Below are 27,770 nucleotides of genomic sequence, written 5' to 3' on the forward strand. Positions count from 1 at the left end.
GAGACATTATTCTATATCCCTTTTTCATTTAGTTCAGCATTACATTGCTGTGGTTTATAGGTGAAAGCATGTTTTTTCATAGTCACATTGAAAGCTAGTTTTGTATCTTGTTTATAACAATTCTGCAGCTCTAACTGACCTGCAGGTCTGTTGATGGTTCAGATTGAAGAACATAGCACCTGCTTAATGCTCCTGTAGAAGTAAAATGTTTCCATAGATCAACTCTTACTGGATTGTGCTGGGCTTAAATCAAGTCTGTTAGTAAAATAAACAGAGAACATTAATACATTCAGAGAATATATTGAGGTGGAAGTTAAGTTCCTGCTTTTTTACCATAAATACGAAGCCTGGGGAACTGATTTTTCTTTTCATTTAACATGGTCATAACAGAGGTTATCAAAATAATTGCAAATGGCTTATAAGAAGAAACCTAATGGATTATCTCTCTCTATATATATTTAGAGAGAAATAAGTATGTGGAGAGGAGTTTAGTATTTAGCAGGTTTTGGTCCTGGTTCCTGCCTTTCCAGTGCTTTTGCTTTAAGAGCCAAAGCAGATGAGAGTTTTCTTCAGAGTAGAACTACAAGATTAACAAGGGTTTAACAACTATTTTTTCATCTGTCTGGTCAAAAGTGATTTTATTTCCGTTCAGATGTTAAAAAGCTTGAAAGCATTTGAGGTGCTGGGCCATACTTGTGCTGTGACTGAGGGTGAGCTCATTTCTCCAAGTCCTGAGAAATTTTCCCAGGGAGGGGGTTACAAGATCAGTTCTTTTTGCTATAGGAAGTACTCCTCAATACCAGGTATCAGGGCGTGCAGCTACTGTTTTGTGGAATTTATCAGGGCAAAGGTCACTCTATGCTAATTTAAAAATGCTCTTTCATATATGTTGTGTGTTAACATATTTGCTTCTCCATAGGGTGAGCCTGGGCAGCCTGGGAATCATGGTTATCCTGGGCAGCCTGGTCCAGATGGTAAGCCTGTGAGTACTAAAACTTAGTCATATATTGTTAATGCAAAACTAACAGGAGAAAATACATGATACCTGATTTTCAAATTTAGATGATTTTGTCTCCGTTCTTTGAAACTGTGAATATCACTTGAGCACTATCTGAATGTAACAATTCTATGAAAATATTATTCATAGTGTTTTTGTTTCAAGCTAATATTGTAAATGTGACAGCATGAGTTAGGCACTGTTGTATAGCAGAGAACAGGCTATGAGTGCTCCTGTTAGTCTTTGCATCAGTTTGCAGCAGTTATCACCTGACCTTCAGTCTTTACTACTGAAGAATTTTTGCATTAGAAGGCACTTCTGTCTATTCCTGTCTGTTTTAGGGATTGCTTCTCATGTTTAGTATGGGTTTATTTAGTTTCTCTTTAGGCTGCCACAAGTAGTCCATCAAAGTATGTATATATGTATATACAATGTTAAAAACAAAAACATATTGCAGTTCTAGACATTATATGTTAAAACATACATAATAACAATACCTGTATTTTTCTCTTATTCTACGTTTTACTTTTTAACCTGGTATTTCATTATTAGGGATGGTAAAGACTGGAAGAAAGTAGATGAATAACCTATGTCCCTAAAATAAAAACTGCACATTTGGCAGTGGCTCACTGGTCTTCATGGTTACCATTTTTTATTGTAATAAAATTTTAATAAAAGCAAAGAAGTATATAAAAATAGCCTAAGTTTTCATTAAAAAGTATATTAGATCTCTGAATCTAATTGGAAGCCTCTAAGATATTGACAGCCAAGCTTCCCTGTTGAGTAAGGTTTTGTTAACAGGCTGCAGTTTGTATCACCAGTGGTGGTGTGTAGCTGTGTTAAGAGAAGGCAGGCCAAATGTTGTGAGACTTCACCACCCATATTTCTGAGAATGTCGCTTCTGATGTTGCTTAGTGTTCTTTAGAACCTATTTTAATTATATTAATTTATGTATATTTACTAAAAAAAAAAAAAAGGAAAATTTAAAAGACAATTGGGAGCGTTAACTTGCTTCTGAAAAGAGGATAATTTCTCTGCTTGGATACCAAAAGCAGGAAAACAGAAGTGCATGCATGTACTAGAAATTGGTAATTCATTGTAGCTTTTCATTCTCATTGTGAGGATTGAATTTTATGCTTGAGTCCTTAGGTTGTAGTGTTATTTTGAGATCTCCATGGTGAAGTAGAAGGGAAGGTAAGCATCATGTCCTGAAAACCACAGAAAATACAATTAGGAATGAGTCCCAAATACTGTCGAGAATGAAAACATAAGATGTTCCAAAACATTAGAAAATACAAGTGGATGAGTGCAGAGAAGACAAAGTAATTTATGAAAGAAACATTGTATTATAGACAGGGGAACTAAAGGTCTAAGGGTTTGGTTGAGACTTAGAAGGGATATTAAGTTTTTTTGGGGCATTTTGGTCCACACTTGAGAAACTAGAGAGACTTCAGAGAATGGCAAAACAGGCCTGGACTGGACATTTCAACTTCACTTTTAGTGATTTTTCTGTCCTGTGGAAAGATTCATGATGATACTGTAACTAATCACAAGTCTTTTCCAAATCTGCCCTTGCTTATCAATTTTAGTACCTCTAGCATGTTTTTCCTACTAGATATCTAACTAAGTTATTCTACTATGGTATTTTGAAAAATAAAGTGATACTGTAAAGCCAAGATGGGATGGATTTTGGTAAGGAACCATCAGTTTCTGTTCTGTCTTAAAAAGATTAAGGCTTTATTTCTGAAGTGTCCAGTCGGCTGCAACAGTATTGTTTTAGAAACAATTTATTATGACTTTTATTAACAGGTTCCTACTTCAATGCTATATATCTTCTTATAAGCACTTGTATTTTTAACAGTGTGAATCATGAAGGAGAAATAAGTTAGCCTTTCTGTAAATTTGTTATCTGGCAATTTTTTTTTAAATGATTTTTTGCCTGTGAGTGAGTCATAATGTGCATAGATGGGCATTCAGTGAACATAAAGGTTAACAAAAGCATCTCAGACAATTTGCAGAGAATCAGAAAGCCCCACTAATGGAGAAATGTTACTATTTTGCTGAAGTTCGTATGTTATTTGAAGTGCTTACAGTTCAATCGTATAGCTTTATTAACTAATTTCTTTGAAATATCAGCTGTAGCTTTTTGCACTTGTTCTTTTAAGGACATAATTGCAAACCTATTAGATCATGTGCAGCTCTGGCCAGTACATTACCGTTCCTTATAGTAGATTTTTGAGCGCTTTCCCAGCTAGCTTTTAGCCATGAACAACAGGACACCCTTTAGATTCACTGTGCAGGAAAACAGATTACTCTGTCTTCTTTCTGTTTTACTTATTTATTTGCTAATACAAACTTTCACATTTTATGTGCTATCAGTGATTTTCCTTCTTAGAGATAACTTTGCTTATATAAATCTTTTTAGCTGTGTCACCTGGGAACTCTGAAAAGCAAGATCTTCATTCAGACAGCACAATAGGCTTACAGGTAGTCATGTAGTCAGTGTTTAATCGAATGACTTTTGCATGAAAAGCTTTTCTTAGAAAGTCAGTCTTCTCTGGCCCCAAACACATTTTTATGTTCTCTAAAGTTATTCCAGTTTGCCTATCTGGTATTCATTTTCTTGGAACAGTATAACTGGTCAACAAAATGTTTCTTCCTCTGAGAAAGGTTTTAGGCATGCATTTATATTACTATATGTAACTGACTTTTAAAGTAAAACAGCAAAGACAATTTACTTTATTGTTTGTGGGCTGGCTAGATTGTTGTAAAACTTTGTTTCAGTCCAGAAAAAAATCAAAACAATTCCCATGAATATCTTCAATATTCCCAGAAAGCAATTGTTCACCTGCTGTTAGTAAAAGTGTTTGCTCTAATATTTGGGAAGGTGAACATAAACATGACTCATTTTCAATCATTCTTTAATTATTTTTCTTTTAATAGTTCTGTTTATAGATTCTTTGTTTTTTCTCATTAATTGCCAGCTGTTTATTTTCCATACTTTGATATATACAGAGAAGATTGATTGAAGTAACTGGAGAAAAGCATAAAAGTGAGAAGCTTTATGAGTAACTAAAATTTTTTTTTTTTTAATCAAAAATGTAATTCGGGATCTGAAATGATTACATTGTCATGTCAGGAGAAATCCTACTGGTAAATAAACACAGGGCTAAAAATAGTAAAATGGAACCGATTTTAATTGGCATTATTCAACAGAAAGAAGCAGCTGGAGTGATTGCTGGCCCTGGGAATGCTCAGCAGCCTGACTGCAGTCACAAAGCCATTTTTTTATTTCAAAGGATACTTTATATGTACTGGGGAAAAACTCAAGTTAAGGGGAAAAATAGATGAGCAGAGTCTATGCAGTGATCACTTGTGGTTTATAGAGGAGATAGGTTATTGGTCTGCTGAAAGCAGTTAAACAATACACTTATTTGACAATTTTGAACTTTGAAGCATGTGGCTAGCATATCTGGACAATTTTCCAGCATTCCAACTAGCTTCATTCAGGAAAGTTTGGAACCATTTGTTTTGTCTTTACAGTGTCCACAAACAATGAGTACTTTAAAAATAATCTGGTGAGACTGACTTTACTGATATACCCACGTACGTAGTTCATAAGGTTTCAAAACCCTCACATAATAAGTAATTTCCAATCAGTCCAATTATTCTTTTTTTAAAAAGCCCTATAGAACATTATTGCAGCTGTACTACCTAGAGTATACTAATACTTGGCGACCAACTGAAGACCGAATCTTTTATGATGGACTTAGTGTACTGGCAATAGCTGAGTATTTCAGAAGTACTTTTGGAATAAAAACGGGTAATATTTTAATGTATATATAGGATTACCTGTCCTATTGGATGGTTTGCCTGGGGATTTAAGTCCATATAAACTCTGCAGCTACTTTTCTCAGGAAACTTTTACAGACTTAGTTGCTAATTCAGTTGCTCTCAATTTCAGAAAAATAAATATTCCTCAGTAGCACACTGTGACATTGTTCCTCTGAAAGGAAATATGTTTACTCCAACCTAATTCAATCATGTAATGGCTTTACCAAGACCTCCTACTTTGAAATCAGGGTGAAGCCTGGTACTGACTTGAGTTGCATATAGCTATACATTTCAGACAAAAGACCATGGTTATCTTCATAAGATAATTATACGTAAGAAGCCAAAGGTAGATGGCAGGAAGTTATACTCCCTTGGTACATCATCACATCTTCCAGAAGTTTGAAGTTCAGGAACTTTTAAAGCTTGATTTATGACTTTTTATTTAATAAACTTGATAATTTTTTTTTCTTCCCTCTTGTGGTATTTGAGCCCAGAACATCATTCTCAGGTAAAGTATACTGCTAAGAGCTCTGAGCTATGAAAGCCTTGGCAGATGACAGAGTAGCCAATGGAAGGAAGTGCAAGCAAATGAATTAAACAGGCCCAAACAAAACAAAGCAAAAACAATTTTAAAATAAGGCAACATCCAAGGCAACAAAAACCGCTTTCTGTACTTCTCCCATAATAATGTTTATGTGATTTACAAATCTTTAAGTCACCCCTAAATTTGTGTTGGAAGGTAAATGTGGCATTTAGTTATCTTTGTGATCCAATACTAGGTCTACTCTTCATTTTCATATTTTGATATGTGTAGACAGAGGGGCTTCACTGCAGAGGCAGTTCTCATAGCTTGCAGAAGCACATGCCACAGGAAGCCCTTCTACAGGGCCATGCTGTTTAATGGAGGGATGAGAGAGGAGATGACACTTGTTCTGAGCTCCTGAGTTACCACTGCTTAAGAGAAAGGAGTAAGGTACAGGGTCTAAACAGACCTACTGGAGAGGGGTGCTCAACTGATCCACATGTTCAAAGAGGTGGGAAAAAAAAGGCAGTAGGAACATGAGTACAGGCATAGTGAGGTGTTAGAGAAGATTGTTTGGGGGTGAGAATGGAAAAAAGCACCTTGAGAAAAGGAGGAGGAAGGACCTGAGGCAAAAACATTAGATGATAAACAACTTCTCAGACAAAGGCTGAAACAAATCAAATACAGAAAGCCCATTTGAACATTTCTGTTGTATTGCAGGATTTTAATTACTGATATTGACTATGATGACTGCAAATTTGAGTGTAGGTGAGGATACATGTCTGAATAACAATAAGAATTTCTGTCCTTTAAGATGTAATGTATTTTTTAAAGGGGTTTGCAAACTTCTCTTTAATGCTTTAGATAATTGTGCTTCAAATTGACTTTAAAGAGGCTTCCACAAGAGGTCCACAGACCTCTCTGTCAGAATGTTTTCCTACCATCAAGTAAAATCTTTTCCAGTTGAATTCCATTATGCTTAGTTACATCACGCTAAATAGGTCTATTTACTCAGTGTTTAGAGTCCTTAAATATCTTTAGACCATTACAGTTGATCCCTGGTTACTTCCTAGCCAAGCTGAGCTTGTTTACTTCTCCCTTGGCTTTCCTGTTGTCATCCCTTTGTCATTTATGTTGTTCAGTGACTCCAAAAGCTTTTCAGTAAGGCAGCATGCAGTGCAGTTGTCATTGCCTTATCAATATGACCTCTATTTTTATTTGTATTTTATATTTTTCTGATATGATTCACCTGTGAATGCTGCCTGGGCTTTTTCTTTAGGTGTGTGCATTGAAGATACACCTGTAAGATTTACTCTGCTATTGCACCTAACAGTTCTTTGGAATTAATAATTGTCATATGTCCTTCTTGCTCAGCTCTTTCCTTTACAGCTAAACAAACTTTTGTTTTCCAGCAAGGCTCTTATTCACTGATGATAACAGCATTGCTAATTTGACTATGTCCTTTATGTAAGTTCTTTGGCCTAAGAAGTCTGTTCAACTTTTTACCTTATAATTACTTGTAAATTATCTCCATTTTCTTTAACATTCCAAAGTTACATTTTATCTGTGGTTTTTGGTTTTGTTTTTGTTTCTTGTTTTAAATAGCCAGTCATTTGGTACAAAACTAAAGTGTCTCAGTATCTTGCTGCTTATCACTTCACCTTTACAGATTTTTCAGGCACTAGAAATTTATCAGTATTGTTCCACCCACATCAAATTGAGAGGGAGATTTTATATAATCCTGATTTCAGTTGCATGGATGTGAAATAACGAATAAGAATATAAACAAAGCGCTGTGGAGTAATGCTGATTGACAACATTGATGAGACATTATAGCTGAGGTTGAGTTTGACACCTACATTTAGTGTTTATGTGTATACAGAGTTACTGGGTGTCTAAATTCCTGTATTAGTTAATGGATATTTAACTAATTTACACCGTGAGGTGTGGAATTCTGTAAAGTATTTTATCTTCCCACACTGCTGCTTCAAAAAGATGAATGCCCCCAAATATTTTGTGCCACTATCTGCTAACACTGGGTGTGTGTCTAAGGAACCTCAAAAGGCAGGAGCTGTCTGTGTTTAGGCAACTAGATTCAAAACTGAATGTCAAATTCAGGGTTACCTAGAATACTTTTCACACCATTTGTGTGTCTTCCAAAGAGTTCATGAGAAAAGACAAAGTCCCAATAAAAAGAATTCTTTCTTATTGGTGGTGAATTTAATGCTTTCACCTTACTTGAAAGTTTACCTTCAGTCCTGAACTCATCTGTGACAATTGAAAAGGCAGTTTTCACTTATGTCCCTTTTATGTAAAATGTCAGCTATGGCACAACTGTTCCCAAAGCGTATGTATGTACATCACATACATACTGCTATTGACAGCTTCGAGGTTAAGGGAAGAGGACTTGAGCTAACTGAACTGCAAAAAAATTGTAGGAGTTAGTATGTAGACTGATGGTCCCTGCTGGAGAAGGAGTAGTGAAGCAAAAGCGTGCTCAGTTTTTATGAAAGCTGATTTTCATAATTTATAGGGTTTTTAACTTGTCCAAGCAATTGCTGTGTTATTTGTACTGGACGGTGATTCTTGTTTTTGTGACTTTCTGCGGATTTCCTTTTGAACGTAGGCTGTTCCAGCTTTCCAGTAAACAGATACAGGGACAATGAGTTTGGTTTGCTTTAAAATTGCATTGCAAGATCTAGCTCTGAGCTAAATATGCAGTTTTGTAAGCCAGAAGTTCTTCCATCCTTCATTCATCTTGTGAATTTTGAAATTCAGTTCAGCCAGGAAACTGTCCTTCTCTACTTCTTCCCTTACTCAGGTAAAATGAAGGGAAATTGCATTTCAGAAATCTAGAATGTGAAATAAAGTTTTATTTATGTAGAATTACGTCCTACAGGAAGTCATACAAACTTTTTTACTTTCAATAAGTAAAAGGATAAACTTTTAAAAGTAATTTTTTGGCTTGGTGAATTGTTTCAGCTGCTGGGAAGGCCTGTTAATCAACCTGGGAATGCTGCACCATTTACAGTTAAAGCTGATTTCTCTAGAACTGCCTTGAGCACTAAAAATGAAATGCTTGATAAAGTATCTATGTATGACAGAGACCTAGAATTCTGTTTACTTCTATACTAACCATTACCAGCTGGCTCATTGGGCATCTGATCAAATGTGTTTTGGGAAGAGGGCACAGCAAATACTCTTATATCTAACCAAGCAAATAATTTTAGCTCTGTTTATTATCTCAGGAAGCTTTGACTGATTTAGAGAAGAGATGAGAGATATGCATTGCCTTCTTTGTACTAAAAAGGTTCTATTAACTCCTTTTTACCAGTTTGGAAATCCCCCATTAAGTTTTGTGCTACATTTTAAGACTGAAACACATTTAGAAATAGGATTATTATTTCTTCCAGTTCAAATCAAGATCAGATTCAGGGTATTTGAAATTGGATAGTCCATCTTATGGGATTTATCAAACTCAGTTTGGGCTCTCTGTTGAAAAGTCTGAGCCAAATAGTCTCAGAGATTTATAGGACAAGTTCCCCTCTTGTTCTCAAAAATATCCCTCTTTGTAGCTCATTTTGTCCATTGGAAAGACATGTTTTTTACAGAGCTCAGTAAAACTCCTATTCTTAAGTTACTTTCCTCTGTTAAAAGATTCTTCTAAAGCACTTGTTAATTTTGCATAAAAACTGGCTGTCTTAGCTGTGCTCATTGAAATCAGTCTACCAAACAGCTTAGCCATATATTTTGGGTTCTGTAAAGGTTCCCTTGTTCTGACAAAGTTGGTTTCTAGTAAAGCATTCCTGAAATTCTCTTTTCAAGTCACGAATTATTTGGTATTTCTTTCTGTAGGCCCAGTTATCACATTATGTTTTTTTTTTTTTTAACTTGCATAGCCTGTTGTATATCTTGAAGTTCATAGCTAAGTGCTTAGTACTGAGAATGGACTATTTTATTTAGAGGTATTATAAAACTAGCTGCATAATGTATTAGAACATGCATTATTTGTTAACACTTATGCCTGTAACTGGAAATAAGCCTTTAAAAGTCCTGTCATTTTTCAGCTGTGTTTCTTGAGAGACAGAGAGAGAGAAAAAAAGTGTCTACGTATGTGAGTCTTTTTTTTTTTTTTCCCCCAATTGGACATAAACCAGTCTGTTTGTCACATTCTCAGGTAGCAGTTCTAAAATAACAGGTTTTAGCATAAAGTTTGGAGTCTGCAGACTTCAGATGAAGAGATAAAAGCTGAAATCTGAATCTCAAATTTATAATTAGGATAGCATTTACTAAAATTCGTGACCCAAAATGACAGGGTTGTGCCAACAGTTCTTTAGTAACCAGGAAGATTTTTTTCCTTAAATAGGTGTTTGGAAATTTGTAAATATAACTTCCAAAAAGTTACAAGTCTTGGTTTCTTTTCCATAGGGATATCAAGGATCAGCAGGAACTCCAGGTATCCCAGGGACTCCAGGAGTTCAAGTAAGTTTTAGTTTCATGCTGTGAGTTTGGAAATCTGAGACAAATCCCACCAGCTCTTTCCCACTATCCTTTGCTTGTCATTGAGAGTTGAGAACGAAAAGGGCTCAAGGGATGACCTGAAATCAGGGGCTGTCCTTGAGGGAATTGCTTTGGAATTTGCATGGCTTGGGGGTTTGTAGGTAGAATGACAATTAGACTGTAGATCTAATCAGTGCTAGGTAAGGCCTGTAGGAGCAGGATTCAGCTGGAGCGTAGATGATCCTGAAGCCAAATCATAGAATCATAGAATAGTTAGGGTTAGAAAGGACCTTAAGATCATCTAGTTCCAACCCCCCTGCCATAGTAGTTCCTTCAATTTTTCTGAGAATCAGTAACAGTAATCTGAAGCCTTCTCAGTGTGATTGATTACCCACAGTTCAAACGAAGGTTTCAGATAATGCCCAGACTGATGGAGGAGAATTCTTTTTCATTCTTCAATGTATTAATTTAGTAGTCCTTACTGAGACAGTTATTGGATAATACTGTGCTGTATTTTACTTGTGGCATAATGCAGTCTGGCTGTGTAGTCTAGGATATATTACTTTGTTGAATTAAACATCTGAGAACATGCTGGAGCCAAGAACAAGCCTGTAACATGACATATGTGAAAGCTGTCCAATGGACATTTCAAAGGAAGGGGACATGCATCAAAAAAAGTGTGACCAGCAGGTTGAAGGAGGTGATTCTTCACCTCTATGCCACTGTCGTGAGACCCCACTTGCAGTACAGCATCCAGCTCTGGGGCCACCAAAATAAAGAAGGATGTAGACCTGTTGGAGTGAGTCCTGAGGAGGGCCATGAAGAAGATCAGAGGGCTGGGACACCTCTCCTGTGAAGAAAGGCTGAGAGAGTTAGAATGTTCAGCCTGGAGAAGAGAAGGCTCAGGGAAGAGCTTAGAGCAACATTCCAGTACCTAAAGGGGCCCTGCAAGAAAGCTGGAGAGGGACTTTTTACAAGTGACAGGACAAAGGGAAATGGATTTAAACTAAAAGAGGGTAGATTTGGATTCGATATTAAGAAGAAATTCTTTACTAAGAGATTGGTGAGACATTGGAACAGATTGCCACAAAAAGTTGTAGATGTTCCATCCCAGGCAGTGTTCAAGGCCAGGTTGAATGGGAAACATAGATCAGAACCCTGACCTAGTGGAAGGTGTCTGCTCGTGGCAGGGGGATGGAACTAGTTGAGCATTACAGTCCCTTCCAACCCAAACCATTCTATGATTCTATGACATCTCTGAACTAGTACAGGCTGTGTTTCCCTGCAGTGGGTTATGATAGTGTGCTGGATATATTTGGTGCTTGGTTCTGCTTTCATATCTGGTTACTGAAATGATGTGATCAACCTGTTGACACATCATTCTGGAGGTCATGCTGTATTACATTTCTGTGTCTCATTCTCTGTCTGAGTTAGTATTTGCGCTGGTTCTAATTTTTTCTCTCTTAGGGACCACGTGGCTTACCAGGTATCAAGGGAGAGCCAGGGAAAGATGGGGCTAAGGTAAAAAAAAAAAAAAAAAGGTGATAAATAAAAAATTAAATTTTACTCTTACCATTTATCATTTTTGGTTATACTGCTGAATATTGTTGGCTGAACAGTCTGAACAGTATCAATATTTTCACATGAGGCTTCTGTGAGAATTGTTTATTAAAAAAGCAATAAAGAAGGTATAAGAATTCTAAATTTAGAATGTGTCTTCAGTTCTGAACCTGGCCTGCTCCATTTATTAGAGTTTATATAGGCTTTAGCACTGCCAGTAACATCTTTATTCTACTGAATAATTTATGTTTAGAAACCGTATCTTAATATGGATACCTGTAAGCATGATACAGACACCTGTCAGAACAGTTTCTTTCTATCTCTTTGGACCCTTTTTCTCTTTAAGTGAACATCCAGATGAACTGGGTAGGAATTTTTGGATTGCACTTTTTATGAGAAAACACAGACTAATTGAAACCAAACCTTTTTATGGAAAATGCTACCTGAGGTGTGCCCAGTAGCTTGTGGCTGCAGACAGATGTGGAAGCTTATATATAACTCTCTTCTGGTAATCATGATGAAGTTGAATCTGGACCTCCTATATACACAGTGAATAAACTAGCCACTGGCTATAGGCAAGTCTCATTGCTGTGTAAATAGTTGTGTCCACCCTTCTCTCACACTTTTGCCCTGTGTTTAGAAATGTTCTAATTTCCCTATGATAAAAACATATTTTGTTTTTGGTTTATTAAAAAATAAAGCCTTTTTTGTAAAATACACACTTGTTTTCCAAACAGATTTTACTGTAAAATTTTCTTCTTCTAAAGTTCCTAATATTAAAAGCATATCCTTAAATTCTTCACCATGCAGCAGAGTTCTCAAATGTATAATTAGAGCTGAAAAATGTGCTTTTGTGATCTTTGATTTAGGCATCTTAATCTAATTGATCTTAGATGTTAATCTAATCAGTCATTCAGTATTGGGCCATGTGCAGAAAATAAGATACTGATGACGAAAAACTCTATTCTCATGGCAGTGCAGGTGTCGTGGTTTAAACCCAGGCACACAGCTTGTTCGCTCACTCCCCCCCTTCCTCCCTCTTTCTTTCCTTCCCCGCCCTCCCTCCCCATTCCCAGAGGGATGGGGAGGAGAATCGAAAGAATGTAACTCCCACGGATTGAGATAAGAACAGTCCAGTAACTAAGGTATAACGCAAACCACTGCTGCTACCACCAATAATAGTAATGATAAGAGAAAATAACAAGGGAAGAGGATACGATACCACCCGCCGAAAGGAATCTGACCCCAAAAGAGAGCCCGTGCCCTTCCGGGTAACTCCCAGTTACCTCCCCGGGCATGACGTGCTGTGGTATGGAATACCTCTTTGGTCAGTTTGGGTCAGGAGTCCTGTCTCTGCTTCCTCCTGGCTTCCCCTCCTCCCTGGCAGAGCATGAGACTCGCAAAGTCCTTGGTCAGAGTAAACATGATTGAGCAACAACTGAAAGCATCGGTGTTATCAGCTCTATTCCCAGACTGAAAGTCAAAAACACAGTGCTGCACCAGCTACTAGGAAGGAGAAAAAATTGACTGCTACTGCTGAACCCAGGACAGCAGGGTTGTGACAGATAGAATATTTCCTAATGCTCAGTGCAGCCTTGTTTAAAATGTGCCAAGAAATAGGGTTCCCACCACTGTTTTAGAAAACTTCTTCCACTGTAAAATATGTCCTGCCATTAGAATTTTTTTCCTGATGATTCATCCCAAATTTTCATCTTTTAATTTTATCCCATTACTTGTAAAGTTTCTGTAACAACTAATTTAAAACTTTCCAGTTTTGGTTTATCCAGTAATTGAATCACCACTTCTGAGCAGAAATTGAGGCTTCATTCTTCTTCATTAAGAAGCAACAGAAGCATGAAGTGTTTATTTTATAAGCTTTGCTGATTTTTTTGAACTCAATTCCATTGCCTGTTTTCAGTACTTTTTTATTGAGTGATATTTTGATACTAACACACGAGCTGTCATTCCTGTGGTCATGTTCCTGTCTTCTGTGGATATGTGACTTATACATGAATGGTTTTGATAAAACAGAGACATGATTTCTCTTATCCTTTGTATTAGAAGTTGAAATATTATACAATGTAACTTTCCGAGCATAATTTACTATTACTCCTTTATGATTGAAATATATTAAACAAATTGAAATCTGTTACTCCGTATAAAGTTAGGTATTAACAGAGATAAAACATTGTGATTATCCAAAAATGATTTGGTGATTGGGTCTTTGTTATGAGTGAAGCAAATCCTGTTTACTGAAACAAGTAACTAAGCTTGTTTTTATTATTTCAAGTCAAGTAGTGACAAATTATTATCAATTATTATAAAACCTGTGAGAACAATAAGAAGAACTGATGTTTTGGCTTGTATTTTCAATTACCAGCTGCTTTTACCAAGTGGATTCTTACCTGCACTGGAATGAGAACTCATTTGTCAAAGTGCCAAAGTTGTTTTCTCAGTGTATTTTGTTTTAGTGTTATTTTTTAGGAAGTATGTAATACCTTATTTTTTAATACTTGCTCGTCTCGAGTAAGTGCTGAGAAATTTGGTAAGGTCAATAGGACTTTAATATTTTCAGTAAGAGGTAAGAGCAAACCCATCTCAGATTTAGGGAATTTCCTTATTATTTGGGAATTAGGATTGGGTGGTGCAATTATCTCTACAAAATTGGATGGTACAATTATCTCTACAAAAAAATCTCTACAGAGATTTTTCAAAGCTCTTTTCAAGCTTTTTTTCCTTTTTGTCAGAGTTAAATTGCGGTTTTTGAACCTCCATAAATCTCATTGAAAGGTTATCGTAAAATTTATTCTAATAAATTCAGTGATTTTTTTTTTTCTTGTATGTATTGAATCTTGTTTAAAGATCAACAAACTCTCATCAGTGAGCATACCAGTGTTATGTAGTTGATATGGTGAAATATAACATCTTCTATTTGTTGATCATTGAGAATATGAGTGTTATTGTAGTATATTACTACTGTTTTAGATATAAGGATTCAAAGTGTGTTTACTCTTCTAGGGTGACCGTGGACTACCTGGTTTTCCTGGATTACATGGGATGCCAGCACCAAAGGTTGAAATTAAATATTTCTTGTTACAATATTCATGTATTTTAACTTACTCTATAGTTGAACATAAAGGAAAAATAAGTTTATATACAATACTAGGTAGGTGCATTTGATGACCTACATAAAATAATGTGATGCTGAAACTGAAGGAAGATACATGCCATGAGGCTTCATTATGTACATATCAAGCAATGGAAATTGCGTGGTGTTTTTTAATTTCTGTTCTGTTCCATGGGACTCTTTAGTAATCATTTTGGAGTTTGATTTGGTACTACTTAGAATCATTTTCATGACAAATGAAAGCCTTGAAGTCATTGAATTTGAGTGATAGCATTTTGAAGGATAGTTCTGGTCTAACACAGTGAGTTAATGAGTTCCCATCATCAACCGTATCTTTTGCTCTTCTGTGTTTGTACTCAACTGAATTTGCTAGTTTTCCCAAATTTGTGTTTTAAACTTTTCATACAAGGTTTTCAGAAGATTGCAGTGCTTTTAAAGAACTGAATTCTCACTTAGGTGTCTACCTATACTGAAGCAACCAAAAACTCAAAAGTGCCTTCTACTGAAAATGGAAGCATAGAGCCTGGGAGCTGTCAATAGTCTCACCAGCAGCACTGGACATTCTGGGCTTCTCCCTTAGGAGAGCTTGGAGAATTCAAAATTTGCATTTACTGTCTTGAGTACATTTTTTATATCAGATGGAGTTCTTTTCCTGCTTCATTTTACATATATGCATACTTTGGGTATATACGTATCTGTATATAACTACTTCTATTTTAAAAATTAACTTACACGCATTTCATCTAGGGAGAAAGGGGTCCTAAAGGAGATCAAGGAGTCCCGGGAATATATGGAAAAAAGGCAAGTAAGCAAAATGTTATTGGTATTTATGGTGGAGTGACGTTGGCTGGCTGCCTAGCGCTCCCCTAGCCACTCTCTCATTCCCCCTCCTCAACAGTACAGGGGGAGAAAATAAGATATAAGAGCTTGTGGGCTCAGATAAGAACAGGGAAATCACATACCAGTTACTGTCGTGGGCAAAACAGACTTGTCTTGGGGAAACTTAATTTAATTTATTGACAAGTAAGATAGGTTTGGATAGTGAGAAACAGAAACAAAAATTAAAACACCTTGCTTATGTCTAGTAATATTAAACTCATGTTCTGCTTGAGTATTTTGAGAACTCTCTAACTTCTGTTAGTGGATTGATATAATTTATTTTAATATAACTCAAAATGGAACAGGTTCCCCAGAGAAGCTGTGGCTGCACCATCCCTGGCAGTGTTCAAGGCCAGGTTGGACGGGGCTTTGAGCAACCTGGTCTAATGGAAGGTGTCCCTGCCCATGGCAGGGTGTTTGGAACTAGATTATCTTGAAGGTCCCTTCCAACCCAAAACATTTTGTGATTCTGTGATTTTATGATGAAAATGCTTATAAATATGTTTTAAATATATATGTCTTCAATATGGGGTATAAGTAATAATTATATCTTAAAGAAGGCTGTGCTTTTTAATACACAGAAATGAACATTAACAATACAATCAAACAGGGGAGAGGGAGAGGAGTAAGGAGAGAGAAGAACACATGAACGGAATGAGGCTGATAGTGGCCTGGAAGAGAGATATTGGTTTAATCCATAATTCATATAAAACAGTGTGTGCTTGTATATAAATATTTATAATTCAGAGAGCATATTTTTGTCATCCAGTTAGATTTTCACCTGTCCCTATATTTTCTTCATGTATTAATTTAGAGATTTAAGCAATTTGAAAGAGGCTTCTTATTCACATTTCTGTATTTTAGATCATATGTATGTTTCTGTAATGGAGGTTAGTTATTAATTGACCACTGGCTGTTAAGAAAGAAACAGATCTTCCATACATTTTCAAAATTAGAAATAACGTACATGAATGATAGGTTAAATATACTGAGTTTACAGCAGTAGTTACTTTGTTGTTGTTGTTTTTTTTTTTTTTTTTTCTGTTTTTATTTTTTTTGATTCTCAGGGTTCAAAAGGAGAGAAAGGTGATACGGGGTTTCCAGGAATGCCTGGGCGATCTGTAAGTTATGTGAAGACAGTTTGCCTTTACTTTTGCTTGTTAAGTCACCTGCTGATGACTGTTAACTGTTTCCACAGGGAGATCCTGGCAGAAGTGGGAAAGATGGGTTACCAGGAAGTCCCGGTTTCAAGGTATGTACAAATGCATATTTGTACCTTGCCAAAGTCTTCAATTGCTTTGCTGTTGGTCTAAATACACCCAGGTTATTCTGTGGAGAATTACTGGAAATTAAGATAATGTGAGTTACTGGGAAATGTCAAAATTTACTGCGGTCAGTGGGCAGACTTCATTAATTTCAGTTGGCTTGTGAGCAGGGGCAAAGCTTTTATTAAGAGTGTATTAATGATCATCAGAGATCGTTTATACTTTGTCTCCCTTACCCTGTTTGTGTTTCTCTAACTCTGTAAATCTGTTAATGAGATTTATATATAAGCATTCCCTTCAGAACATAACTGTTGTGTACAGTTAAGAAGGAAGTAATCAAATATTATTATTACTTTTAAAGGGAGCTGGGTGAAAGCTAGGAGAAAATACCTTCAGGATTGGATTCGTGTTTATGTTTGTATTCTCTTCAGTGTGCAGTGCCTTTTGTATTTAATTTAGAACAGTTTTGCAAGTGAACTAAGTATATGTCTACTGCAAAAAAGACTACAGTATCTATTATTTGCATTATGTATTGCAGTCTGTGAGCTCACTGGATGTTTTGTTTACCCAGTTGTTGTGTGCACTGTTTTAATTGGTGAAAAGATGGATTTTAGCAGTACCAGTTTAAGTTCACAGGAAAAAGATTATTAATATGTGATGCAAATGTTAGGTTGAATTGATCTAAAGAAGCTTTTGAACAGCTGCTTTGTTCCTGTAATATTTTTCTTAATAATAAAAATGTAGTGATCTGGGGCTGCTCAAGAGTAATGTTCCTTTGATGTATAAAACTGCAAGTGCATTTGTCTAAATTCCTATTTATTGTAGTTGGAGATCTGGGTCTTCCATTTTGTGACCATGCTCATCTAGAGCAGTTGGGAATACAATGGGTTATCTGTGACACCTGCTGCAGCAGGGAGATGTGACACAAGACCTGTGAGAGACCTAAACCCTTCCAGGCAGCAGCTGCCAACAAGGTGGATCTAGCAGGATCCCAGACTTGCTCAGGCTGGAGGGGATCTTGTCTGGGACATCTCCTGCACCAGCCTCGTGCTCACAAACGGGACAGTGCTGAATCCATACGAGGTTGCTCAGCTGTTTCTGGAGAACGTCCAAGGATGAAGACTAAACAGCTGGGCAGTCCTTGACTGTCTTCATGGTGAAAAATATTTCATCCTTATTTGCAGCAGGAAATGGATGTACATGTCTGTGTTGACAACTGAATCAAGCTCTTAGAAATACAATAAAAAGAGCCTCTGAAGTAAATTATAGAATTAGTAAGATCATTAGTAAAAGTAATTCAGCTACTGATTGTTACCTGTTATAACTTTTATGAGATCAACTCAGAAGTTTGCAGTCCTATTCGCTGGTTTTGGGTACCCCAGGTGACCTGTAAGTTTTATTTCAGGAAGACACATGTCTCCTGTAGGTGGCACCTACAGACCAGATGTAGAAGCCTTGGCTGCCTTAGAGCACCTACACAGGACCAGGTATTTGTGATTAGGTAACTAGATCAAGCCCCTGTTCACTGTAGTAGGTTCTTAGATCCCTAATGTATCTCTAAACAACTTCAGGTAGAAAAGTACGTGTAGTCTTCTTAATTTTAAGTTAAATGGGGGAGTTGTCACACACAACGCTACAGCACTGTTATCCTAAAAGTTGCCTAACTTCAATGTATAGCTAAGCATCCTGCAATTCAAAAATGTATTATTTAGGAGAATATATCTAAAATAATAGATTTTTAAAAGAGCATATGAAACAACTTTAATGGTAGGTAAACTCAGTATTTCCTATTTGTTCTCTTTGGAAGGCCTAATGACACTGTAATAATAGATAATGGAATAAATCTATTTTATGACAAGTTTTAGATACTTCTACATTTGTTTCATTTTGATCTTCAAATCCCATTAATACATGCCTACAATTTGTCATTATTAATACATATCTGCAAAAGCATGTATCTCTGCTACTTGCAGATATGTCAGGCAAATACAATTTAACAGACATTCTTAAAACACTCATCTAAGTTTATGTCTGTGGTTGTAGTAGTCACCTGTGTTGCCACTAAAGTCAATGCTGGCCTAACCAGTAATGCCAGTGGAGTCTTGAGAGCAATTCAGCTCAAAGAAGGCAGACTTGTAGGTACCAGTTTAGTTGCCTACAGAAAAGCATTCAGTGCATTTGAGATGCATCAGTATCCAAAGCATTGTAAAGGTGCTGACAAATGCAGTGTAAGTCCCATGGAAGTCCAGTGCCTCACACTCACACAAGACAACCTTATGTATCTCAAATGTGGTCAAATGCCTATGTCCAGGCAATGAAACTGAGCTCCTGCTGGCTGGTCAGCTGAAAAGTTTCCATCAATTGTCTTAACTAGACTTGTCTCTGATAGGAACTTAGTTATCTATCTGAATTTATTTTAGATGAATGCAGCCTTATTTAAAAAAAAAATATATATATATAAATACACACAGATATCTCTGTGAAGTTCACAGAGAAATTCATTTTCTGGTGTTATAGAAAGTATAAAATAATAGTTACACATTACATTTCTTTCCTCTCTGGTGTTTGGTAACATGGATAGGTAATAGTTGCAGTTGTTTAACATCATTTTTTATCTGTCACTGGTGGCCCTTTAGAGTGAAGTATTATATTGACAAAGCATGAATTCAGAAAATATTTTGATTTGGTTTTTATGTTTGTAAAGAATATGCAGATAATTCAGTATATTAGTTGTGTGAACCCATGTACATTTAAACTGAAAGATATTTTCTTGACTATTCCCTTAATTACTGTATTACAAAAATATGACATACTCATTAGTTTTTATTCGTTTTATAATACAATAGTTAACAAAAGCCATATTCTTTATTCAAACATTTTGTCAGCTTGACTTCAACATCTGCTTGCTATAAAACATTGCTTCATACTGGGTCTGTAATCAAATTCAAAGCAGTAACAAACAGGCTCTCTTTGAAGGAAATTTCTGCTGGAGCTTTCCTGTTTCTTACAATATTCATTCTGGGAAAGAATATGGGAAAAAAGCATGGCTTGAAACCCAGATGCTACCCATTGTTACGTCAAGTCCGTTTTTTGTAATTTTAAGTTAATTATTACCAGATTGTATTTTATTTGCATTTGTTTTATGTTATTTTATTACTGAAATTATTCTTCAATTTTTCAAGGTATTTTTGATGTCATACATCTTTTGTATCATACGTATTTTGAGTAAGGGCATAAAGATTTGATCATATCTGGTACTGCTGGATTCTGAAGTGCTTTGAAATAATTTTCAAACCATTAGTTCTACTAACAATTAGAAATAACAGTTTATTACTATTTTATATGCTTCTTCAACCAGTAGTTGCTGCTCTGGTTAAAAAAACAATTAATTGTCTAATTTCTTTTTGCAAACTGTTTGAGAGCTGTCTGGACACAGCATGAGGGAATATGAGATTGACACTTCTTACTGTGTTTGAAACTGTTTTTAAGAGATGTTTGTTGATGAAGCCTTCATCATGTGTATTGCTTTTGCATTTTACTAATATTGAAAATAATAATTTGCTATTTGAAATAATTATTTTTGTTATGCAAATTAAGCGTGATGTTGTTTTGTTGTTTTTATTGTATTTAATAGTCTCTTTTATTTCAAAGGGAGAAGTTGGACAGCCTGGATCTCCAGGCCTAGAAGGACATCGGGGAGAGCCCGTAAGTGATTAAATTGCTGTCATGTCCTGATGTACTGATTGGTTTGGTTTGGGTTTTTTTTAGTTAATGGATGTTATACTTCATGTTTTATCCATGTTGATTTGAACTGTTTGGTATGTCCATTTTTGTAAACCTGTTTTTTTGTTTTCTGGAGCTCATCTTTAAATTTGGATTTAATAAAAGAAATAAACAAGCTTTAAAGTAAAAAATGCCTTAAAAGAAAAGATATTTCACTATATTGCTATTATGTACCTCTTGCAGTTTAAGCCCAGCTGGTAACTTAGAACCATGCAGCCGCTCACTCCCTCCCTCTATTCTTCCCCCCTGCTCCCAGAGGGATGGTGAGGAGAATCAAAAGAAGTTGTGTATATGTTATAAGATTGTCTCATTATTGACTTCTTTCCTATTGACAGGATTTTATGGTAGGATATTGATAGTTACACAAGGAAAGATTCTGGGTGTTTGCAGCTTTCATTTCTGCAACACTATATGTGCTTTCATATAATTGTTAATTGCAGTTTTAAAGTTTATTTTTTTCCCTGTCTACATTCCCCTCTCCATTGTCCAGTTTTATTGGCTTTTTACTTCTTGGCATCTTGTTACACTGTTCATGTTATCTGTATCTCTGTTCTTGCTTAGCTGGGGGAACATGCTGATGCATTTTAGTTTTGCTTGTTTCCAAAGACATTGTTCCCCTACTGGTTTGGGCAACTCCTCAGGGCAGCTCATTTTTCCTCCTGTTTATATGTGATAACTAGACTTTGTCCTCCTTACCTCCTTGTTTGGCTCTGTAAGACCACCAGACTACTTGAAGCAGGAGACCCAAGGTATCTGTAGAAATAGCTGGGGAATCCAAATATCTGTAGAAATAGCTGAAAGATTTGAGTGTTGAAGGAGAGCCAGCTGTCTTCAAACCATCAGTAATTCTTCTGTGGGCCAAGAGCAGTAAATGAAGCTCAGTTAGTAGAACACTGCCTTGCAGATGAATTATGTTCTGAATTACGTTTTAATTTGGAAGATAAGGAGATACAGCTTTATACATTCAGATTTTTTTGTGGTATTGAATGTAAAGAGAGGCAGTATGTGTTATATGGTACTGAAATCCAGTAGAGACTTTTGATAACTAAGAGATGGAAATAACACTTCCAGCGAAAAATTCCCAAGCTCTTTAATTTAATTTTTTTGTGTATTCCCCAAAATCTCATAAAGCACTCTGAGTAGACTGCAAAACACTGGGCAATCATTCCCAAGAGACTTTCTTTCCACTTGGCTGGCTTAAGTGAAGAACACACATAATTGCTCAGTTAGCTTTGTTTTTTCTTCTTTTGCTGCCACAAATGAGAGATGTATTAACCTTTTACAGTCTATGGTATCTTCAGATGTAAGACAAACTGAAAATGAATTTTCCTTAAGCCCCATGAAATACAAGGCAATAGGATTTTGTATATCAGTCAGCTGATCGGAGCTAGCCCAGCTAGAGCTGCAGCTGGCATGCTTCAGCAACCGTGAAGTTCAACAGAGATTAGGAAAATCAAAGGAGATAGTGCAGAGGCATCATGATTCCCGACATCTCCCAATCCCCGAAGTCCCAGCAGCCCTTGCGAGAGAGCGGCTGACGTGAGGGGGGGTGTTCCCATGGTGACGGCGACCACCCCCCTGCCCCTTGCCTTGAGAGAGCCTCTAAGAGGGCAGCAGCGTGTGGCTGCCCACTAGGCGCAGGGAGGAACAAGCAGGTCGTGTTGCTGACTTAAGGAGGAGGTTGAGACGCTGAGGACCATCAGGGAGTGTGAAAGGGAGATCAACTGGTGGAGTAACTCCCTGGCAGGCCAGTTGGAACGGTTCCAGGGAGATACCCCCCAAAAGGGGATGGACCCCCTGCCCTCTCAGACAGAGGGGGATGGCCTGAGACTGCCCCTGCCCTGGAGCTGTCGCGCGGAGGTAGGGGACCAAAAAGATGATGAGGGTTGAAAGCGAGTTCCAGTTCGGCATCGTGGGCAACCCTTCTCCCTTCCTGCCCTGCTTCCCCAGGTGTCCCTCCGTAATAGGGTTGAGGCCCTGGATCTTGAAGGAGAGGTAGGTGAGGATGTGGTGCAGGGCCCGCCTACAAGGCCACATAGGAAAAGGCGGTCGACTTCGCACATCAAGACTGCCTCTGGTAAGAAAGAAAGAAAGAAGGGGCATTGTAGTAGGTGATTCCCTTCTGAGAGGAACAGAGGGCCCAATATGCAGAGTTGACCCTCATCATAGGGAAGTGTGTAGTCTGCCTGGAGCCCGGATCAGGGATATTACCGGGGCGCTCCCCAACCTGGTGCACCCAACAGACTACTACCCGCTGCTGGTCTTCCAGATAGGTGAGGGGGAAGATGCTTTCTGTAGTCTGAGGGGGATGAAGAAAGGCTACAGGGCCTTGGGGTGGATGGTGAAAGAGTCTGGTGCTCAAGTGATCTTCTACTCACTCCTTCCATCTTCCATTTATGATGTGGGACGGAATGGGAAAATTCAGTCCATAAACGATTGGCTTCGAGGCTGGTGCTGCAGGCAGGGCTTTGGATTCTTTGATAACAGCTGGTTTTATAGGGCACCAGTCTGGACATTGGCATGTGGGAAAGTTTTATCTCACAGAGGCAAAAGGATGCTGGGGCACGAATTAGCAGGGCTCATTTGGAGAGCTTTAAACTAGATTTGAAGGGGGGTGGGGTTGTAGCTGGGCTTGCCTCAGTGGGGCAGCACTCCAGAACTGATGAAGACTGGGAGGCCTCCTGTAATCCTAGGGTGAAATCGGTGTGCTCGGCTCGCTCCCTGAAATGTCTGTACGCCAATGCGTGCAGCATGGGAAATAAGCAGGAGGAGTTAGAAACCTGTGTTAAGTCAGGAGATTATGATCTGGTGGCAATTACAGAGACGTGGTGGGACAGCTCACATGACTGGAATATAGTCATGGAGGGCTGTGTCCTTTTCAGGAAAGACAGGCCAGCCAGGCAGGGTGGTGGGGTTGCTCTTTATGTGCGAGAGCAGCTACAATGCGTTGAGTTCTGTCCAGGGACAGATGACGAGCGAGTTGAGAGTCTGTGGGTGAGAATTAAGGGGCAGGCTGGCAGGGGCGATACTGTTGTGGGGGTCTGTTACAGGCCACCGGATCAGGGTGAGGAAGTTGACGAGGCCTTCTACAGGCAGCTGAGAGCGGCCTCACAGTCACAGGCCGTGGTCGTCGTGGGGGATTTTAACTTCCCTGATTTTGCTGGAAGGACTACTCGGCAACCCAGCCACAGTCCAGGAGGTTCCTCCAGTGTATGGATGATAACTTCCTCATGCAAATGGTGGATGAGCCAACCAGGAGAGGTGCGCTGCTGGATCTCATCCTCACTAACAAGGAGGGTCTGGTTGAAGCAGTGAAGGTTGAGGGCTGCCTTGGTTGCAGCGACCACGAGATGGTAGAATTCAGGATCTTGTGTGGTAGGGTCAGTAGAATAGCAAGTAGAATTGCAACACTGGACTTTAGCAGGGCAAACTTTGGCCTTTTCAAGGAATTGCTAGGGGAAATCCCATGGGCTAGGCTGCTTGAAGGTAAAGGGGCCCAAGATAGTTTGTTGACGTTCAAGGACTGCTTTTTCCCAGCTCAAGATCAGAGCATCCCGACACGTAGGAAATCAAGGAAGAGGGCCAGGAGACCTGAGTGGCTAAATAGGGAATTGCTGGGTATGCTCAAGTGGAAGAGAAGAGTTTACAGGTCATGGAAGGAGGGGCTTGCCACTTGGGAGGATTATAAGGCTGCTGCTAGAGGATGTAGGAAGGCAGCTAGGAAGACTAAAGCCTCCTAGGAATGAGCCAACACTGTGCCCTTATGGCCAAGAAGGCCAATGGCATCCTGGGGTGTATTAGAAGGGGGGTAGTTAGTAGGTCAAGAGAGGGCCTCCTTCCCCTCTACTCTGCCCTGGTGACACCTCATCTGGAATATTGTGTCCAGTTCTGGGCCCCTCAGTTCAAGAAGGACAGGGACCTGCTGGAGAGAGTCCAGCGCAGGGCAACTAAGATGATTAAGGGAGTGGAGCATCTCCCTTATGAGGAAAGACTGAGGGAGCTGGGTCTCTATAGTTTGGAGAAGAGGAGATTGAGGGGTGACCTTATTAGGGTATATAAATATATAAAGGGGAGTGTCACGAGGATGGAGCCAGGCTCTTCTCAGTGGCAAACAATGATAGGACAAGGGGTAATGGGTACAAACTGGAGCACAAGAGGTTCCCCTTAAACTTGAGAAGAAACTTCTTCTCAGTGAGGGTGACAGAACACTGGAACAGGCTGCCCAGGGAGGTTGTGGAGTCTCCTTCTCTGGAGACATTCAAAACCCGTCTGGACACGTTCCTGTGTAACCTTATCTAGGTGTTCCTGCTCCGGCAGGGGGATTGGACTAGATGATCTTTTGAGGTCCCTTCCAATCTCTAGTATACTATGATACTGTGATATAGTTAGGTAGTACACCAAAGAAATGTGTTGAGATAATAACAGGACTTCTGTTATTATCCCTAGCCTTGTTTTGTCTGTTTTCATTTTTTAGAAAAAAATGTTATCTAGTCACAGTGATTTTAATTTTTTAATTTTTTATTTTTCCTAGAAAACAGAAAGAAGTAATTCCTGACGTAGGCAATGCTAAGTATTTGATACTTTAAAAGCTCTCTTTCTGATGTAGAAGCTTTGGTGAAGTCTGACCTATAGCTACTAAAGAAATATATTTTTATTTAAAATTAGTATAAATGCTTCACAATATGACATTTGTAACAGCAAAGTAAACTCATCACTTAAGTCCCATACTTTTGCTTTAGAGCCAAATGAAGTGGCAGACTTAAGACATTAAAATCAGTAAGAAGTCTTTTAAAATAACCATAAAATAATATAGAGGAAAACTTCCAATATGTAATATAGCACCAAACAATTTACATAATCCTAACATGGCAAACCATATGGCACTATATGATTCATTTGTAATCAGTGGAATTTCTTTTGAAGAGAAGGAAGTCTACACGTGCTGATCAGGACATTGCATTAAGGTAACCAGTAGGAAATGTAAGAAATCTAGTTAGACCTGCTCATCTGCCTGTCTTGCTGGTGTCGCGCTAGACTGTATGTGCAAAAGTGGTGCTTCCATCTATTTAGGACCTGGAGGAGGAGCAAAGGGCATTTCTGTGCAGCAGTTGTGTTAAAGTGTGTGCTTGGGTTGTGTATAATCAAAGCTGTCCTCAGCCATGGGATAAGTGGGTACCCTGTTCAAGTAGAGGGTAGTTCACTTTCATCCAGTGGAAAGTGAGCTGGATGTGGGGGCTTTGAGGGAATCTCTTGTGCACTTTATTGCTGTTGTTGTTTCTGTTGTTCCTCCAATGTTTATTTGATGTAGGGCACCCTCTCTGCTCCTCCTCTGTGCAGTTCAGTGTGATTTTCTCTGCTGCCATACCCGAGTAGTCAGGGCACTGATTTGGGAAAGAAGGGCTAAACTCTGCTGAGCCCTACCTGTGATAGCCAAATAGGTTGCCTAAGCCCAAGAAAGGCCTTGAACTGTATGATTCCATATAGTTAACCAGCCAGATGCAGCTGTGTCCCTAGGACAGCTCAGCAGGTTGCATGGATACCCCACCTAGACAAACGTATGTGCAAACAGTTTTTATTTCTTCCATTCAGCCACATTAGTGTTAATAAATTAGACTATGTCTAACTTGGTCTTTATAAAACTAGCCATCTTACAATCGCTCTTGCGTTAGCAAATAAAAAGAGTGTGCTTGCAAAATGAATGCATCTTGAGACAACATCTAAGAGGCAACTGCCTAGGCTGGAGAGTGCAGCTGAGCTGAACCCCCGTTGCCTTTGGCCTCTTGAGAGGTGTGGTTATTTTCTGGACAACATACTTGCTGGTATATTATTACTCTTATTAATCCCCAGATTTATGAACAGGAAAAAGTAGGTTGTAAAGCTTAAGTAAATAATTCCAAGTGATGTGGTTATTTTCCCTCAATAGTTCTATTTGGAACTGAAGTTAGCCAGACCATCCCAATCCTACCCACTCTGTGTAAGAATAATGTTTGACAGCATGGGCAGAATAATTTAGATAGTATTTAGTATAACTAGTAATCAAGCTCATTTTAGTGATGGCAAAAATAGGTGATGCTGTTACTTGAGTAGTTTAATGGCTAATCATCTATCTTACTGATGACAGGCTGCTTTGATAAAGACTTTTTTTTTGAGGGGACAACTATCTAAATGATAGAATCAGTCAAGATTTATTTAGCTTAATTTTAGACTGGCTGTCCTTTTTAATGTAATTAGAATTTTGTCAGTGGTTGGTTTCACTGAAAGCTGTGTTTGACTTCTTGTGTTTACAATCATGCAGATGGGAACTTTGCAGTCAGTGCTTGTGGGTGAAGCTGGCAGGACATTAATAGCACTCTTCTAGGCCTAGCAGATGCTGTCTTGCCACAAGTAATATATATGAACATTTGCAACTGCTCGTGTTCTCTCTCCAGGAATCATATTTTTTAGAAACACAGCTGTAAACATTTTACATGGTAGAGTTTGCCCTTAGTATTTAGGTCACATCACAAGACCTCATGTGGCCTTGTTTCTGCCAGTGATAGCAGCATAGCATGGCTTCCGGCTTCTGACCTGACTCCTGCTGTTATACCTGTACTCCTGGTTTGTCTTTTGATATTATATAACTACATAACGAATGCTAGATCTAGATCAATGCATTCTGTAAAATATATGTGTTTTATGCTAGGTTAATATGGCAGAATTATTTTTGAAATGTGTTCAAAGTATGCTAAGGGTATAGAAATCTCAGCAGAAGTTGCTGTGTTTTTCTTCATAAAGCGGAAATCTTTAGAATAGAACATAAAACTGGTATAGCCAGGAACCCTGTATGTTTGGAAAGCAAACCTAAAGCTAATGTAATTCTACCATACCCAAGGCCATGCTGAGATTAATAGAAACAGAAACCAAGGAAAGAACATTCTTGACTTAGTTATATGGTAATATACAGAGCAAAATTTTTTGTTTGGTTGGTATTTTTTCCCTATGAGCCATGTAGTATTCCTCTCTCTTCATTATTATACAGTTTCCCAGAACTCTTCTCTATGAAAAAAAATGGCTTTAGTGGAACCCTTAGAGTGCAACATGTTGAGGCAAGATGGCTTGTTAAATAGTCTGGAGTTCACTGTTGCCCTCTTGTCTTTCTCTGTATAGACAGACAATGAAAAAACCAGACACAAAACACAGAGCTACTAGCAACTCTGTTATCTGTATAATGGCAACGTTCCTTAGAGATGTTCTCAGAACAAATGCCTGGCAGCCAGTCATAATAATGATATAGGAAAGAATTATTAAAATGAAAGTGTAGCT

The 27,770-nt window shown here is 38.1% G+C and overlaps 1 protein-coding gene across 1 annotated transcript in view; it reads left to right on the plus strand.

Annotated features, from left to right (window-relative positions):
* Positions 1-27,770, plus strand: part of COL21A1 (collagen type XXI alpha 1 chain) — an 80,100-nt gene that overhangs the window by 17,550 nt on the left and 34,780 nt on the right. The window contains exons 9-16 of the mRNA XM_061354925.1: positions 920-982; positions 9,783-9,836; positions 11,322-11,375; positions 14,433-14,486; positions 15,289-15,342; positions 16,488-16,541; positions 16,619-16,672; positions 20,337-20,390. Coding sequence (XP_061210909.1) covers positions 920-982; positions 9,783-9,836; positions 11,322-11,375; positions 14,433-14,486; positions 15,289-15,342; positions 16,488-16,541; positions 16,619-16,672; positions 20,337-20,390 — 441 coding nt within the window. The remainder of the gene's footprint in view (positions 1-919; positions 983-9,782; positions 9,837-11,321; positions 11,376-14,432; positions 14,487-15,288; positions 15,343-16,487; positions 16,542-16,618; positions 16,673-20,336; positions 20,391-27,770) is intronic.

The sequence above is a fragment of the Neopsephotus bourkii genome, unplaced genomic scaffold (assembly GCF_033783945.1).
Source record: "Neopsephotus bourkii isolate Nb327-2 ecotype Australia unplaced genomic scaffold, CSIRO-AGI_Nbou_v1 NB_756, whole genome shotgun sequence".
Taxonomy (NCBI): domain Eukaryota; kingdom Metazoa; phylum Chordata; class Aves; order Psittaciformes; family Psittacidae; genus Neopsephotus; species Neopsephotus bourkii.